Source organism: Macrosteles quadrilineatus, unplaced genomic scaffold, assembly GCF_028750875.1.
Source record: "Macrosteles quadrilineatus isolate MER2022 unplaced genomic scaffold, UCM_ALF_1.0 Scaffold_2__2_contigs__length_208266976, whole genome shotgun sequence".
NCBI classification, from domain to species: Eukaryota; Metazoa; Arthropoda; class Insecta; order Hemiptera; family Cicadellidae; genus Macrosteles; species Macrosteles quadrilineatus.
The window spans coordinates 43,726,320-43,745,394 of NW_026542595.1; the positions used below are offsets into that span (position 1 = coordinate 43,726,320).

General features: G+C 36.3%; 1 protein-coding gene across 3 annotated transcripts in view; it reads right to left on the reverse strand.

The window, feature by feature from the left end:
* Positions 1-7,757: 7,757 nt before the first annotated feature.
* Positions 7,758-19,075, reverse strand: part of LOC128985444 (moesin/ezrin/radixin homolog 1) — a 64,242-nt gene continuing 52,924 nt past the window's right edge. For all 3 annotated transcript variants that reach the window (XM_054404928.1, XM_054404927.1, XM_054404929.1), the window contains 5 exons: positions 15,468-15,728; positions 14,814-14,940; positions 12,064-12,294; positions 9,853-10,086; positions 7,758-9,220 (listed from right to left, as the gene is read on the reverse strand). In XM_054404928.1, the coding sequence (XP_054260903.1) occupies positions 9,056-9,220; positions 9,853-10,086; positions 12,064-12,294; positions 14,814-14,940; positions 15,468-15,728 (1,018 nt within the window). In that variant the 3' untranslated portion in view covers positions 7,758-9,055. The remainder of the gene's footprint in view (positions 9,221-9,852; positions 10,087-12,063; positions 12,295-14,813; positions 14,941-15,467; positions 15,729-19,075) is intronic.

Here is a 19,075-nt window from a genome sequence, read left to right on the forward strand (position 1 = left end):
GCAGGCAACTTCACGGAAAAAATGTTGCTCACGTATGAAGAAAAAAATACTGCATAGGGCCTACATATAATAATACTGTGGGCTGGAATAGTTCTTTTTACAATTTCCACACAACAAAAAAGTGTTTAAATAGTTGTTTATTTATCCGTAGAAATTAAAGTAAACTTATCAAACCTTAAGAACCGTTTGGAAAAGAATCATTATGTAACATTACTATCTTTTTCCCCCCTTTCTTGTGCCTAACAGGCAAGACTTGGCATAACAGCCATGAACCTACTTGGGTAATGAAATATTTACTTATCTTGTTATTAATTTCTTCTGTGGTTGCCTGGGCTGGTTATCTTACTATAATATTATAAATCTGAAAGTTTGTGAGTTTGTGTGTATGTTTGTGTGTGTGTTGCTCAATCACGCATAAACTACTGGACGGATTGGGCTGAAATTTGGCATGATCATAGCTCACATTCCCGATTAACATTAAAGCATATTCTTATCTCAAAATTCCTTTCGGGCTCCGCCCCAGTGGCTCTGTAGTTCCCCATGTTAACCTTATGATTTTTCATATTTAAAAGGAATTAATGAATCTTAACAGCTGTTTCAACCACTGTTTCAACTAAACAAGTTGGTTCTGTTCTATGATGTTCAATAGCATCAAAGTTACAAGGATTACCAACAGGGTGCAGCACTATTATTTTTTTTATGACAACAGCTAATTAAGGTGAGTGAGCGTAGCGAACGAACTTCAACCTGGAGGCGAGTTAGCGTAGCGAACGAGCATACCTGAAGGCAAGTGAGCGCAGCGAACGAGCTCCAACCTAAAGGTGAGTGAGCGTAGTGAACGAACTTAAACCAGGACGTGAATGAGCCATGCGAATACTTATGAAGTTAAACGGGGCAAAGCCCGCGGGTACAGCTAGTTTTTTCATCTTTTAAACCTGAGAACATATATATATATATATATATATATATATATATATTATATTTATAAATATTTATCTTGTAACTTGCCACTCGTGTGTTATTGATTGTAAAAATGGTATGAATAAACAAATAAATAAACATATATTGGTTGTTAGTGACTTATTTATGTTAAGAGTAGTTTTAGTGTTTCTTTGTATGTTTTAGTGTTTCATGTAAAAGAGGGATTAAACATACTCCTATGTTTAATGGTTTAATCTATGATATAAATCTAAAGGATGGTTTTAACAGAATTAAGGGTTAGGGTGCATTTTGTGACATAATGGCCAAGTCACTGCCTGGATACATTTTGGGGGGAAAATACATAGGTACAATACAAATGTATTTTCCTTCCACCATGGTCTGGATATGCTCCTGATTTGATATTATTGTTGCTTTTGTTGTCTCGTCTTTTGACATTTCTTGGGCTACCGAGTACCGATAAAACCTTAGGCCCTGTACACATGAGGGTGGTAGCCGCCGCGGTTGCTATTGCGCGGGAACGCGGCGGTTGAAAGTACAAGAAGCAAATGGGACCGTTCACATGCGACCACCCACTTTCAATCAACCGCAACAAACCGCGGCGTTGGAATGTGCAGAATCCGCGGCGGTTGTAGATTTCCATTCGACTGCCGTTGATTCGCCGCGGTCGACTGCAGTTACTAGGATCAGCGACATCTGCGCGCTCGCCCTACGGATATCGCTCTCTGTGCGTTGGTGTAGTGTGTAGCTGTAGTTGTACTGTAGCTGTAGTCGGTGTGGTGTAAGTTTAAACACAGAGGATACGCGTCCGGTAACCAGACGTGGATTAGGCGTCCGGTAGGGGGTCCCGGAACGCCATTACCACAATGATACGATGTTTAGCCATCAAGTGTTCGTGGTGTAGTGGATAGAGTGCTCGACTGATATGCGAGAGGTCCCCGGTTCGAAACCCATCGGTAACCCATCGGTAAATTTTTGTCACAGATTTTGCTTTGAATGTAATTTCTTCTTAACTGTACATCTTTTGTTAGAATTTTTGGCATTTATAATTTTATGTAATGAAGAGAATTGAACCTTCATTTGATTTTTTTCACTATCAGCAAGTTTGGTTGGTTAGGTTAGGTTATGACAGTAACTGCCGGAGGCGCCCCTAGGCACGTGCCTAGTGTGCCTTATGGTAAATCCGCCACTGTGCCGGACGCCTAATCCAAGTCCGGTTACCGGACGCGTATCCTCTGCGAAGTTTAAATGGCCATACAAGCTGATGTGGAACCAGTCTTTGACACTGAACTGTTCATTGTATAAGTTCAAAAAAGACGATGCATTTGGGACATGTAAGGCTACGGCCACACGGGCGTTTTTTCACGCAAGAACGCAGCGTGAAAAAACGCGAGAATTATGGGCAGCATTAAATGTAATGAGGTATGCCACACGGAGTGTGTTTTCACGCAGATTAGGCGCGTCTTCAAAATCGACCGCCGCGGGCCCGCAGAAGAATGGACCGGGGTGCATTTTTGAAGCTTGTTTTCACGCTCTGTCCCTGGCCACACGGGCGGGAGCAACACGCAGCTTTGATCAAGTCGTTCTAGCAAGTTAAAATAAAGTGAAATGTATAAAATTTTTTCCAGGATAGCGTAAAATATTTTTGGGTCTAGCCAATTATACATTAGGATCTTAAACATAGGTCGACCTTACTGGGCCACTTAATAATTTCAATTTGTTATTAAAAGGAAAGGCATTTAGTTGGACTAAAAAATGTAAAGAGGCATTTATGTAGTAGAATATTCAAAGATCTAATGAAAATCTTGTCATAAAAATATTTATATTATATTTATTTTTTATACTAAATGTCAAAATAAAATAACTTTTGTGTTGTTTTCGTATCGAAATTAATATATTAAATTTATTTTTCATACTAAATGTAAATAATTAAATGAAAGGTTAACAAAATAAAATAATTTTAGAATTGTTTTCGTACCGAAATCAATATACCATTCATATTTCTTGTTCACTAGTCGGAAACAAGGTTATTATTCCGGCCATGAGGAAGATATATAACATAATTACGTGAATTCGTCAATCAACTGCGGGTTCCCACGGCTTTTTGCCGCTCCTGCCGCAACCTGCGTGAAAATAAGCTAAATTTTTCCGCGTGAAAAAAACGCACGTGTGGCATACAACAGCGGGAATTCAAGCAGCGTGAAAATAAGCTACATTTTACCGCGTGAAAAAACGCCCATGTGGCCGTAGCCTAATGCAACTACTATAAAATCGGGTTTTAACAAAGTTTGTGTGGCAAGTGTTTTAGTTGTACATTTTCTGAAAAGGACTGTGAAGTGGAATAAAAAAATAGGTAAATACTGCACTGGCTGTCGGTTGACGGTCAATTCACACCGCAACCGAGGCGTGAGCCGCGGTGGCAGCCGCCCTTAGTCACTAACAAGACTAAAAGATCGCGCCGCTCAGCCGAAACTCATCCTTCACTCATATTTGGGTTAAAATACGCACATAGTGGCGTCCCCGTCTTCAATAATTAATTGATATCATTGATTGATAATTGATACATTTGAATTTTTTACCTGAGTTCATAGTACGGTAGGCAGTTTTGGAAACGTATTCTCGTCACGCTGTAGCAAATTTTTAGATGTTTTGAAGAGACTGACTGAAGGAAAAGGACGCTACATGTCATTGCAAAAATAATCAAAAATGTAAAAAAAAAACATTTAACCAGGTCTTATATCTTGGTCAATTTAAGTCCTTCCTTGACAGGCGGTAAGTACGGGATTTTTAAAGATTCTTAACATTGATGGGGGAAACGGGTATTTGAGGAGTGGTACTACGTTTTGTGCTGTTCTGATTACATCTTGCACAAGATGGATTCAGTAGACTGGTCCACACTCGGACATCAACTCTCACTTGTTAGCTGCAAGAGCTGCCTCCTGCCTCTGGGTGTTGATCCACCTACCAAACCAAGTGAGGGGGGATCTCCAAGCCATTGGAGATCTCGCAACCTGGTTGGTGTAATGCACATCCCAGGAAGTAGACTAAGCCATGAGACCTGGCAGTCGAAGCGCTCCATGGCTGGGTCAGAGGCCAACATTTAAAAATTAATATGTAGTTAAATGACAATTACCTACATGTTCTGGACCTACATAAAGAGGGGATCAGAAGCTATAAAGGACCGAGTAACTGAACTGTTTCCATTTCAGAGATACCACAACACATCATGTTATATACCACAAGTTACAGCAATAGTGTACTACATAAATTTGTTTATTGCAGTTCGTCCTATTGTCCAAGTTTTTCTGATATAAACTATCAAATCTATTATGACTTTCTTTTTGGTAAAAAAATAAAAATGTGTTTCAGACTTAATTTACTTGTTCAACCCTAAGCACATTTTAAGCCGCCATATTGGACAGGGTGCTAAAACATTTTTAGACACATTGTTAAATTGGTCTCCCAAATACATTTAAAATGAGGGGTCACAAGATGGGGGTTGTCATTTGAAAATTTTTAGTTGCGTAAAGGAGATTTTTTCCCCCCTTACCCTGAGGGGATTTTTTCAAATAAATAAAAAAGTGCCTAATTTTGGCTCAGTCCCACAAGTGGATAAGTTCTATCTATTAATGGCAAAAAAGATCAAATTGTGTTCCAGACCCCACCCGTTTAACCCCAAGCACATTTAAAGCCGCCATCTTGGACAGGATGCAAAAAAAAAAAAAAATCAGTCACATCGTTAAATTTGTCTTCCAAATACCTTTAAAATGAGGGGTCACAAGATGGGGGTTGTCATTTGAAAAGTTTAGTTACCCCCCCACCCCCACCTTATCCTTAAGGGGAATTTTTTTCAAAATTATGAAAAAGTGCCAAACATTTGTTATTAATCAGTCCCGCAAATTGATTTCTTCTATCTACTATAGAAAAAAAGATGAATGTGTGCCAGACTTAATTTACACACTGTATACAGGGTGATGATATAAGCGTGCCAGCCGTTTTATTCGAAAACCATAAGAGATATCAAAAAAAGTTAAACGGTAAGTGCCTTGGACTTTGTATTTAAAAAATTTTAGTAAAGTCGAAAAACCATTGTCGAAAACTTGTTTAATTGAAACAGCTGTTAAGATTCATTAATTCCATTTCTCATAAGGTTAACATGGGAAACTCCAGAGCCACTGGGGCGGAGCCCTTTTAAGAATTTTGAAACGGGAAATAGTTTACGTCCGATTCGCATACCTACAGAATTTACACACCAAATTTCATAACGATCGGTGAAGTCGTTCCGGAGGAGTTTGCAGACAAACACTGTGACACGAGAATTTTATATATTAGATATATATATACATATATAAAAATTTGAACGAATGGTGTTTTTGGCCTCTGGGGACATCAAAATGAAAAAGTAAATCGGTCCCGGGCCTAGGTCTTACCATGCCACCTACGGTAATAGCTACTTCCCTATAGGGAAATTCGCTAAAAATCCAAGGCACTTACCATTTAACTTTTTTTGATATCTCTTATAGTTTTAGAATAAAACGGCTGTCACACTTATATCAATCACCCTGTATACAGGGTGTCCCGGAACTCTCTACCAATATTTTAGGGCATTGTTCCTGGGTAGTTAAAATACCTAAATATCATATTTAAATTGTCTGGAAGTCCTTAGTTACTCACACAGCCACCATTTTGTTTTTTAAGTTATTAATTTTTTTCTAAGGAATGGTTAAACATACGAAATTGAAACTTTGCACAAACATTTATAACTAGACAAAGCTACCAAAAAATTATGACGATTTTTAAAATTCATAAAACAAAATGGCGGCCATTTTAAATTTTGTTTCTTAAATAACTCGAAAACCGTTGATTTTACAAAAATTTTACAAGTATAACTTTTTTAAGGCAATTTTATTACAAATCGATTGACACAAGTATTAACTGAGATATGGTAGTTTTAGTGATACGTAACCTCTGGAGGTTAGTTGCAGCGCATGCTAAAAGCGGTCACGTATCACTAAAACTATCATATCTCAGTTAATACTTGTCCAATCTTCAAAATTAAGGTGTCAATCGATTTGTAATAAAATTGCCTTAAAAAGTTATTGTTGTAAAATTTTAGTAAAATCAACGGTTTTCGAGTTATTTAAGAAACAAAATTTTAAATGGCCGCCATTTTGTTTTATGAATTTTAAAAATCGTCATAATTTTTTGGTAGCTTTGTCTAGTTGTCATAAATGTTTGTGCAAAGTTTCAATTTCGTATGTTTAACCATTCCTTAGAAAAAAATTAATAACTTAAAAAAACAAAATGGCGGCTGTGTGAGTAACTAAGGACTTCCAGACAATTTAAATATGATATTTAGGTATTTTAACTACCCAGGAACAATGCCCTAAAATATTGGTAGAGTTCCGGGACACCCTGTAGATAGATATCTTTGTTTCTAATAATCTTTGTGTATTCCCATCACATAGCCATATATAAATCTCCATTGATGCATTCATTTATCGCAAATCACCCGTTATAGAAACACGTACTGTACTGTACTTATTTTTTCTCTTATAAAATAAACCTTTTTTAGATCAAAATCCTTGATTTGTCCTCCTTTATATTTAATTACACCGCACATTTTTTTAGTACCGGTACTATATTCTAAGTTTTACCTAACTGTATTCATTATTGTTATTTTGGAAAATTTATGATCTTGCACTAGTGGAAAATGGAAAATTGTTCTGAGCCGTGGCATGTCCACCAAGCGTCCCACCAATGTCACGCCTCTGTTTTTTTATAGTGCGAGTGCTGGCTTTGCGCCGGAACTCAGTCGGTTTGGGTCTGGCAGCAGACCTGCACCCAGAGTCATTGTCCGCTTGACAGATGTGAACCAGAAGACGTGCGGCTGTTTTAGGTTACTGTCAAGATTTGTGTTTGAGGTTATGTCAAATTTTATCTTTTACCATCCTTTAGTTTTTTCTACTGTGTTTCGAGCAAACATAATCGTCAGTAACATGTAATTAGCTTGTGCCAGGACGTCAGATGAGGTCCCTGATGGGAGGCCTTATTATGCTGCTTCCGGGGAGACCTTACACCTTCTCCCTCTTCGGGCTGCCTGTCACCCTGCTCCTGGGACCAGTAGGCCACCCTCCGCCATCTACCACTACCGCCTACCACCAACAAGGACTACTGTATTGTGTCGCCAAGTGAACCGCAAGTTGTTTTGAAGTTTATGGTAATTTTTTAAAAGACTTTGATGGGGCCCCAAAATAATTTATCATCATTACAGTATTTATTTCTAGTCATTTATTATTTATTTATTCGTTAATCTTTTGAAAGTTTAAAACAAATTTACCAGTTACCATCCTATTTATTTTGTTAGCCCTAATTTTTCTTTTAGTCACAGTTACCACTATGTAAATCCAGAAGGGTTAATTTTTAGAAAGAGAGAAATTTTTTTATGGTAATTCTTTGGATGGTTGCATTGTTGATTGTTATTCGTTGTTTTTTCTGGTAAAATTAAAGGCTTTGTTCACTTTTTGTCTTGTCTTGTAATTCACCCACGGCCTTTCTTCAGTTTTTAGTTAGGGATGTGGGGCGACCACTCGCACTGTCACTATGGGGGACACGCTTCCAATAGTTGTTCGTCTGGGGACGGTGCGAGGGGTCAGCTCAGTACCTATTGTTTAATACTTTTTATAGGTATGCTCCTATTAGTGTTTAACACATTTATAATCTGTGTTTTATTTGAATTTGTTTATGGGTGTTTGCTTTTGTTATTTAAAGAGGATTAAGTGTGAGGAATGATTGATTAATAATGATAAAAATAACTCCCCTGTTAATTTATTTTTAATACTATACATAACTTAAAATGTTAACATAAAACTCTATTGATAAAGAAAATTACTTAATAAAGAAACAAAATTTATCTACAAATAAACTTATAATACCTATAAAATGAATATAATAAGAATTTATAAGTTTTAAGATAGACTTTAGCAAAATACGAAATTGCTATGCTTTATACAAAGGTAAAATAAGTACATAACATACATTAACAATTAATCCTGTATAGTTTGAATATGATTTTTTACCACAGTTAAATGACCATGGTGAAACCTGATGAGTATATGAAACTTTAATGAAATGTATACCAAAATGATTGTGTATAAAGGTACTAAAATACATGTACATTTCACATTTCAAAATTTCTTAGAAAATATATGTTATCATTAGAGATACTATTGCATTTCCAATTAAGTTACCATTTGTAATCAACACAGTCCAAAGGATACTTAAGGAACTTCATTAAGTAAAATAGCAAAGTAAAGATTTGTGTTTCAGTTGTATAAGAAAATTTATTTGTTAAATTTTTAACACACAGCAATCACTTGTAGGAAAATAAATTGCTTCAAAAAATGAAATAAATAACTTTTCAAATGTTAATAATCCTAACTTATTTAAGCCCTTTACAGGGGCAAAGGCCACCATTCTGAAAGATATGTGTTCAACAAACTTAAAGAAGACATGTTAACGCACCATTAGGCCAACATGGGTAGTTCAATATTGAGCTATAAATAATAAACTATGACAACACTGGAAGCGCGATAAACAGGGACTAACTACCAACAACAGATAAACAACAAACTATGGAATGTAATAATGCTTATCTATAATGATATTAAAATAATCAAGAAAACACAGAATATAACTACTATTAGGAAGAGTCAATAACTTCTCAGGAAAATACTGATGTTTAAAATTAAAAGTGAAAGATGAAAAATGAGTTTATTTATTAATATGTATTATTGTTATCAAACAGCAAGAGCATTCGATAGAGACCACAAAATAAATAGAAGTGTGTAAATAATACCAACAATGAAATGTCTCAATTCGAATAAAATTACTGTTCAGTAACACTTAACTCTCACAGTCACAAGCTCCTTGTTCAACAAATCACGAGGTGTCAAGAAATTCGATTGGAAGGGCTTGATAGTATATATAGAATTTGTTTCAGCTACCTTGTACTGTTGAGCCACTGCTGTTATCTGCTGGCAGATGCAGTATTTATGTACCTAGCAGTTCGAGATGCTAAGGCATAATCACTAAGGTTATTTTTTAAGTCTCTAATTTACATGTTTTCAAACTGATCGACCCGTCTCTTAGTATTGCCTTTGCGAATCTCTCTTAATGTCTTGTATTTGTCCCTGCCTTGACGCACATTTTCCCGGTGAATTTTGTCCATTGCTGTCTCCTTGGTTTCATCCCTGCTCTGGGCCAAATCCTGCTTCAGCATCTAAAAACAAAAGTGGAACATGTAATTTCACAAATAATTACTTAGGCCTATATATATATATATATATATATAAAATAAAAAAAATGGGAGAAACCAAATATGTTTTATGTTTTCACTGCTAGTAAAATGGATTCAGAATTTCCTCAATCCACAATATTAAGGAAGAAGGAATGAAAACACATTATATGGAACGTGGATGTAAAATTTTAAATAAAAAACATCACCAATCTTTAATGAAGGTATTTAATATTAAATATTGGTGGTGTATCTATTTTAAGTTTTAGTGAACCCAATATTGCCAGTTCTTCTTGAAGTAATGTAGTCTGATCAAACTACCCTAAGTACCATAGTTACAAAGCACCATCTCTCAACTGACTCTCACAATCATATAATATTAGAGGTCGCTTAAAATGGGCACCTGTGTAAACATGTAAAATACTGTATTGACAACTGATAAAAACACTCACACAGTTAAATTTATATGATTATTATTGCTTTGCTATATTTATAAAATTATTGAAATAATAAATTAAATGTATAATCAGATTCTAAAATATTCTTGAAAAGCCAGGATTATAACCAAACTAGACAATTCTACTTTAGTTTCATAGTACTAATATTATCTTGAGTACCTTGAGCTGGTCGTGCAAGCGCTCATTGCGTTCTGCCAGTGTGCGTCGCTCCTCAACAGGGTCAACGATGTTGTCATCAGTGTCCAGTTCTTTGCTCACATCCCCATTAGGTAGCTCGTCGTCATTCTCATCTTGCTCATTCTCCTCCACATGGTGGTGCTGGGGCGTCGTCGTGGCAGCCAACAGCAAAGCATCCGCCTCGATCTGCTTCTTACGTGCAGCCTCAACCTCTTCCTGATAACAAACACAAAGACAGGAGATTATTAATTATATTGGACCCTGAAAAATCATGAAGACCTCCAGAGTTTGATCAATTATTTATAATTAGGTCTAAACCTATGAGAAAAACATATCCTCAGTCTCCTATATTCTACCTCCATTAAAGAGTATAAACTTTAGATCAACAACTAAAGGCAGTTCGCTCTTTTCAATAAGCTAGTCATCGGATTCGGTTTGGATAATTAGAGGTTCAGATTCGGATGATATATATATATATATATATTTGTATATATATATATATATATAAAACTACATTAAGAATACTGTCCAATTGTGATTTATTAATTCATTAATTTTGGTTCAGTTATAAAACTGAAGTTTAAATTCACAGCTTAGGCCTACTCCAACTTAAGAAAAAAAGTTGCCAAACATAAACAGCAATAAATCACGTAAAGAACAAAAGAGTTTGGTATAGGAAGTCATGTCTAAAGATGACAGGTATCTACTTGTAGATTATGAGCATTATATGCTCATCGAGAAAGGAATATGAGGAGGTGTTTCCCAAGTAGTAACTTGTTTCAGTGAAAGAACAAATTCATTGATGATGTATCCTCGGATGTTAATAGACGAATTATGACTCAGAATCCAATAATTTTATGTACTTTGATATAAACGATGTGTTGCTACCAAAATTTATCAATTCTCGATACCGATACGATTTTTTTATAGGCTAGTTTTACCAGATTGGTTATACTACACTGACTCCTGTCTATGTCCTCTTATGTCTATGTCCTACTTTATGTCCATAAAGTATTTTTGAGGCAATTAAGTGTTTTCAAGAAAAAATCTTTTTGCAGCAATGATACATTCAAACTAGCCAATGTTTAAACCCTTCTAAACCCAATAAAAAAAAACTACCATATTTATGATAAATTAAGATCTAAAAACAAAAATCAAAAAGAAAATGATATTTTAGAAGTGTGCTAGCCTGACATTTTTAGTCAAGCCAAACTTGAGGTAATCGTGATCATCACCCGCGGTCGTGGAGATATCATCTTAGCCTTCTGGGATCACTGCAAAATCCGAAATATCTTCCTAAACTACATAAACATCATCACTGTCTTTTGCCGTTGGGGAAAAATTAAGACCATTTTCGCAGCTGTGTAGACGTCATCGTCGTCTCTCGCGGTCACCAAAACGTCATCGTTTTCGCACGCAATAGGGGCAAGAACATTAACATTACCCACGGCCATGTAGACGTTATCATCGTCTCCCGCGATCACGGAAACGTCATCGTCGTAGTCTGCGATTGCGGTAAAATCATTATATCAAAATACTGCTAATATAGAAAGTACCTGCAGCTCCTTGTCTCCTGGTCCTTGGATGTGACCTCAGTCTGTATACGAGACACCTCCTCTTGCTTGGCTCTGATTTCCTCCTCTATGTAGCTTATTATCAAAATATTGAAAATATAGAAAGTACCTGCAGTCTCCTAGTCTCCTGGTCCTTTTCCGTGACCTCAGTCTGTAAACGAGACACCTCCTCTTGCTTGGCTCTGATTTCCTCCTCTATGTAGCTTATTATCAAAATATTGAAAATATAGAAAGTACCTGCAGTCTCCTAGTCTCCTGGTCCTTTACCGTGACCTCAGTCTGTAAACAAGACACCTCCTCTTGCTTGGCTCTGATTTCCTCCATTATGTAGCTTATTATCAAAATATTAAATATAGAAAGTACCTGCAGTCTCCTAGTCTCTTGGTCCTTTTCCGTGACCTCAGTCTGTAAACGAGACACCTCCTCTTGCTTGGCTCTGATTTCCTCCTTTATGAAGCTTATTATCAAAATATTGTAAATATAGAAAGTACCTGCAGTCTCCTAGTCTCCTGGTCCTTTTCCGTGACCTCAGTCTGTAAACGAGACACTTCCTCTTGCTTGGCTCTGATTTCCTCCTTTATGAAGCTTATTATCAAAATATTGTAAATATAGAAAGTACCTGCAGTCTCCTAGTCTCCTGGTCCTTTTCCGTGACCTCAGTCTGTATACGAGACACCTCCTCTTGCTTGGCTCTGATCTCCTCCTCCAGTTTGGCTCTCTCAGCAGCCTCCATGTTCTTGCTTTCCTCCAGCCGCTCCATCATAGCCTGCAATTCGTTCTGGCGCTGCTCCAGCTCCTCCTTAGCAGCCTGTAGTTGTCTCAGCTGCTCCTCCAACCGTCGGATCATCTCCTACGCAACATGAGTATATAACTCAGTAAGAGAGATGACACATGAACCACAGGAGACTTTCTAATTTATATCATATAGGCTTTACAAGGCCGACACTTCTTTAAGTTGTTTGTACTAGATATAAGAGCAGCAATGAGAAGCATAATATATTACTGTTACTGCTGCACTGTTCAATGATATAACACTCTGATTGATCAACTTGAGATACAGTAGAGGCATTGACTCAGAATAGACTTCCCATGTAATGTAAAGATTTGAAGCAAAAAAAGTGGTGCGATCTGATGAGATGGTCTACTAACTAATGACAATATTCTGTGTTAAGTGATAAATCATCAGCTGTTTGCTATGATACTGCATTGATTTTAATTAATATTTAACCCAATACACTGGTACCCTCTGTTGAGTTGAGATACAGTAGTCGAGTCCTCAACTTCATATATTTTCTTGGCTTCAAAATTTTACATTACATGGGAAGTCTAGAGGTGACATTGCATTCAGGATGTAATGAACATAGATAACATTATAAACGTTAACAACAAATTGAAAATATTTTTAATTCAACAAGTAAGCAAAATGAACAGGTGATGAGAAAAAGAGATTTTTACACTCTAGGAAGAATAAAGCTAGTCTACTTGAGACCTGCAATGGAGGTATAAAAAAAAAGACATTTTAGTTACCTACAATATGACAAACAAATTTTTTTAAGGCTAAAAGAACATTTGTAATAAAGACTAATTAACTAAAATAATTAATACAGTCCTATACTCTATACGAGCTATGTCTGTTTGTCTATCTGTCTGTAATAAATACAGTAGAGCGTCGAAAATCCGAACCAATTGGGGTCGTAGGTAGTTCAGATTACCGATTTGTTCGCATTTTCAAACATAGCCTAGAAATGCCTAATAGACACATAATAATTAGGCATATAGTATTAAAAATACAGTTCTAGGATAGGGTAAATGAAATAAAAACAATGGTTTGTTGTACTTAGGTATTACAGTAATTCGTTTCTTGAAAAAAAATATGTAGAATTTATACATTGGAAACGAACAAAACACTGACTAGCTCGGCACATTTACTCATTTCCCCGCCGGGCGCCGACTGTTTGGCCTGCGAAATTGTAAAACAACTCTTGTCTCTGCGCTAATTCATAATTTTAAAACCCTCAGGAGCGGTTCGGATATTTTACTTTTCAGATTTTTGACGCTCTACTGTATCTTGAAATCCAGCGGAAGGATTTTGTCTAAATTTTAGAATTTACCAAATGTTCTAAATGATTTGGTTATTCTACACAAACTCCTGTCTGTATTTCATAAAGTATTTTTTTAAGATAAATGAAGTGTTTTTCAAGTATAGAAAAAATAGCAATGAAAAATTCTAACTAGCCAATTCGGGTTCAAACTCTTCTTAACACATTAAATAACTACTATATTGTAACAGGCCAAATGTTTAGGGGGTAAAAATAACTTCATTCATAATTACAAACAGTTATCTTGAACTGTTTGTTATTACCACATCACTACCACGAAAGTTAAACAGCCAGATGTTGGCTGTTGTGGAGGCCTAGTCGCAACTCTAAACTGACATCATACATAACCTCTAAATCCAAGACCGCAGACAATGTCAGTGTCAGTGTTTGGTTGTTCGACTACGTCTGGGAAAGGCTCCGGGAGGACGAGCCATATTTTTCAGCGATTTCGCTGCAGCGTCTTGTGCCGGCCTTCGCTGTCAAGAGTCTCAGCTTTTTTCTGTTCGGCTGGCCAATCAGTAAGTGATTTTACCTTCCTCTTGAATTGTGACGTAGGTGAGGAGAGAAGAGGGAGAGGGTCTTGCTGCTTTTCATTCTTGTCCCGGCTATTCGTTCGTTCGTTTTGAAGTGATTTTGTTGGACTCGTACTTTGCCGTTTTGGTAAATTCGTGCTAGAGTGCAAGTTACATTTCGCTAGCTCTGAAAGCTTGAGTTTAAATTTACAGTTTTGTGGTGAACGTGTATATCGTTTGGTGAGTGGTGCAACACTTTTGTCATCTCCGTCTCCCGCGTTCTCGAAAATGTGATCGTCATCTTGCGCGATAGCGGCAAAATCATGAATGTCTCCAGCGGCTGTGTGGACATCATCATCGTCTCCCGCGCTCACGAAAACGTGATTGTTGTCTTACGCGACAGCAGCAAAATCACAAACATCTCCTGCGGCCGTGTAAACATCATCATCATCGTGTCATCTCCCGTGGTCATGGTAAAAAAAAAAAAATTTGAGGCCCCAAGTGAGGCCCTCTCCTAGGCCAAGGCCCCCGGCAATCGCCGTTAGGGAAATACGGCCCTGAGTATCATCGTATTTTGCGGTCACAAAAACGTAATCAGAAGCTCTTGCGCGATCGCAAATAAATCATTATTATTTAATTAGATATAACAAGGTCCATAAAATTCACGACTTTTAAAGACCATTTGAAATTCAATACTGGTTCCCGACGATTTTCCCGACTACTAGATACCCTGATAAACCCTTATCAGTTTTTTATACCTTGGCTGCTTCTAAGTCCATTTGCCTTTTCTCCAAATCATCCTGCATTGATTTAATTTTCTCCTCGTACTCTTGCTGCTTCTTTTCTGCCTTTTCTCTTGCTGCTATTTCTAATTGAAGCTTTTCCCTAAAAAAAACAAAAAAACAATATCACAAAACAGTTAGGTTTTATTTAATTTTTACAATTGTTCTGAAATGATTAACATTAGACCTATAAAATATTTGTACGCTCCACTTGATTATTCAGGACTAGTCCAATTACACACGGAAGTATCAGACAATTGTGTGTTTGTGTTAAATCATATTATGTGCACCTGATAGGTTCTGGATAAACACACAACTAATGTGAATGGAGCCCACTAAGTTCATCCATTAACTATAACCTCACCTACAAGCGTGTCATTTAAAAATATAATTATATACATTGTTAGTAGTTGTTTTTAAGTTTGTCTTTAAGATGAATGAGTTTTAAGCTCTTGGTGGCTGCGTTACCAAGCAAAAAATGTGATGGAATAGATCATTAATACACATCTATTTTTCATTTTACTGTTAAAGGAGAAAAAGAATATCTCAATATGCAAAACATAGGAATAGTATTTAAACTAGAAATTTAGAGATGGCTCTTGTAGTGAAGTAGTAGTGACAAGTGTTTACCTCTGCAACTGCTTGGCCTGTTTCTCCTCCCTGGCCTGGGCCTTCATCTGCTGCACATCGATGGTGTCAGGTTTGCGCCGTCGCATGTACAGCTCATGGTTGCCCATACACAGAGCTAGGATGCGCTTGTTGATACGCACTCGAGGAGCAAAAAACACAAAATCTGGCGCCTTCTTGTCAATTGGCTTGATGATAAACTTTCTATCATTAAAGGAGATGTTTCGAATCTCTGACCAAGGAAAGCCAATCTTGGGCGTTAACCTGCAACAAGATCGGATAGGGTATTATGAAATAAAATAACAGGTTAATACAACAGACTGTTATCAGGATGTACAGCAAATCGGCTCAGATGAATTCCCGCATATTTCCCAAGTAACTTCAATTTTTTCCCAAGGCATTTTTTAAGGGTAAATTTAGCAACACACTCATGCAAGCCGCAAAACCGATTAAAAACATGCGCACATCACCACTTAGCAAAGCCCATCTATGTGGCAGAAGAAGTAAGGCCTCTAGCTGGGGTAGCAGTTAGGTAGCTGTTGGGGAAGGGTGGCCACGAGTGAGAAATGTTGAGTTGCAGAAGTGGATATTAGTGCCGTAGCGCGTAGAGGTTAACCTCATGAGCAGCATATACCAGGCTTGCCAGGTTTTATTATGACAACATTACACATAAGAACGGAAAAACAAAATTGCTTGTCTGAGTTGCCAATCTAGACGAGTGTAGCAGGTAGCCGAGAAATTAGACCAAAGATGCCAGTCCCATGCCATTATACATAGAATTTAGTTGTTGTATTCACGCGTCAAGCCGTCGTTCAGAAACCGAGCTCTGACGTAGTAGCTAGAATCCTGGTCCTGGGCTGGACGGATTCGAGAAAAAGGCGTTTGTAGCCTGTCGTCTTCGTAACATGCTGATTTAGAATTTTACGCTAATAAATTTTTCCGGATGGCGAAAGGTTTTACATGTGTTCTGTTTAGCTCTCAATAATTGTTGAATATTTAAAATAAAAAATCTATCCCCAAAAAATTCTCTCACATTACTACCATTATTACAGAATTTCAGTATAATTCCCGCTTTTCCCGGTTGCCGGACACCCTGATTATATATAACTAGAGAACCCGTGCGGCTCAATGAGCCGCAGAGTATGAAACATAACGCCGATGAAAACTTTATGCTTAAATTCGAGTAATTGTAGCCACATCTTAGAGTTGTTTAAACACTTGTTAGAAACTAATTTTAAATATCTCTGTTTGCGTCGTCAAGGTTCACCTACACAGGGCCGCGTTAAGGGTCAGTGGCGCCCTGGGCAAACCCAAAAGCAGCGCCCCCGTTATATATATATATACAGTATAATATATATATATAATATGTATATAATATATATTATATAATATGTATATAATATATATATAATATGTATATAATATATATATAATATGTATATAATATATATATAATATGTATATAATATATATATGAGACGTAGGAATTGGCTAACTCAGGAACTCGCTAACTCGGTCGTGTGGCGGAACTGGCTAACTCTGGAACTGGTTAACCGTCTCAGTCAGGAATTGGCTAACTCCGGAACCCGCTAACTCGATTTTGTCTCGCGGCGGAATTCGCTAACTCTGGAAGTCGCTAACCCGGCCGCGCCCACTGCTCGGAGCGTTGCCAACCTTGTGCGACAAAATAATCGTACACTGCCGTATTTCAAAATGTCAGTGTCTATAAAGATACAGTAAATGTTATTGTTTTTTGTTATCAATTCCACTTTTAACAGATAACTAGCCCAAAGTAATTAAAAGACAATTAAAAAATCACGAAAAAGTGTTTTTTATTAAACTGTACAATGGCCAGTTAAATGTTTATGATTTCGATCTTAAATATAAATGCCATCAGTATAAAAGAAAATAATAGAATATGAAAAATATTCAAAATTTAGTTTAATTGGTAATAAATAATCAAATCTCTACGAAATTAAGCTAAAATACACGCAAGTTCTTAAACACGGAAAACAGATTTAATTGTAATGTCGTAATAAACCAAAACCATTAATTAATACAGTCATCAACCATCGTAACTTTCATAATTAATTCATAGATTTTAAATTAAATGTTCGTCGTTGAACCGTCCAACTTACGTGTACAAATATGATGACATAGACTAAGTTTTTATCTAGGCCTAATAATTTGAACCAAAGCATTGTAGGCCTACTAGTAAATAGTTGCCTAATTCTAAAATGTGTTGAATTTTTTAGCAATAATGTTACATGTTTTAAAACGGTTTTTAGATTGTACACCTAAGCACCACTAGTAAAAAATAGGAGAAGATATAATATTCATATAATAAAACGTGACAGGGTTATTTTAATTCACGATTTTTAATAAACTAATTGACGGATTTTCCTGATTTGAGTGTTTGGGTTTCCTTTATATTGCTTTCACAAACGATATAAACTATACCAAGCCATTGCTCGGTTCACCGTTCCCCAGTACTGAGCTACGCAATAGACAATAGCTTTGTTTTTGGATAAGATAGAACCAGCCTGGAAAAAAACTCCAGACTTTTAAAAAGTAAGCCTACTGAAAGACGTAAAATTAATATTAATTCAACAAAATTAAGAGGATGACCCGGGTTCTACACTAATAGCCTACAATAAAATAAATTTACAAGTTGTATTTATGCATAGACTAACTTTTAATGCAATCCATGAATACATTAGGCCTACCACTTTATAATGTATTGATAAATATTTATTTAAATTCAATAGCTCTATTTAAAAATACATAACCACTACAATGTAGTTCTGTAATGACGTTTAACGTGTAAATTTTATTATGATTTATGATTTAAGGTTACTACAAGCCCAGTATATAAAATACAAACTCAAAAATTTTATTTGCAGAAGTTCACAAAATGGTATTTATTCGAATAAAAGAAACAAATGGCGGACTACGAAAATAGATATTTCATAACATGTAATAGATCCAAATTAAATGTGCATTTTTATCTTTTTCATACCAATAAGCTACTATTTAAGTAAGAAACCCACATATAAAACATACTCCCTTATATTAGTACATTTCTCATCCTTATGGATGATCTGAAGACAGTTGTATTGTTAGTTCTGTCTGGTGCACTGTCTTTAGAGGTCGTGTTTTGTTTACAATTGTTTCTTGTTTTCAGTAATTTAAAACCTCGTTTAACCAAATAAAACGTTCTAATCACAACTAATAACACGTCCCCTAGTTATATAACCAAACAGTAAGGAACAAATTATGAAGTTAACTATAAAATAATAGAAACACAATTTTGTCGACACTAGCGAACAGTGTCACCGGACATGAACTAGACACGAAAAACGAGCTTCAAAGTTTACAATGGGATGTAAAGTTTACTTGTGTTGGTTAGTCTATGGTAAGACTATAATGCATTTTCCACCCTAATAATCATAAGAACTTTTCTGTGGTTAAACATACTTCTAAATATATTTATTTTATCGACTACGTTGCTCTTACTCCTAATTAATCGTAGGATACGACATTATGGTGCCGATACTATATAGGTACTACACTTTCGGCAACACTGGCCAAAAATATTCGTGCTTGGCTCC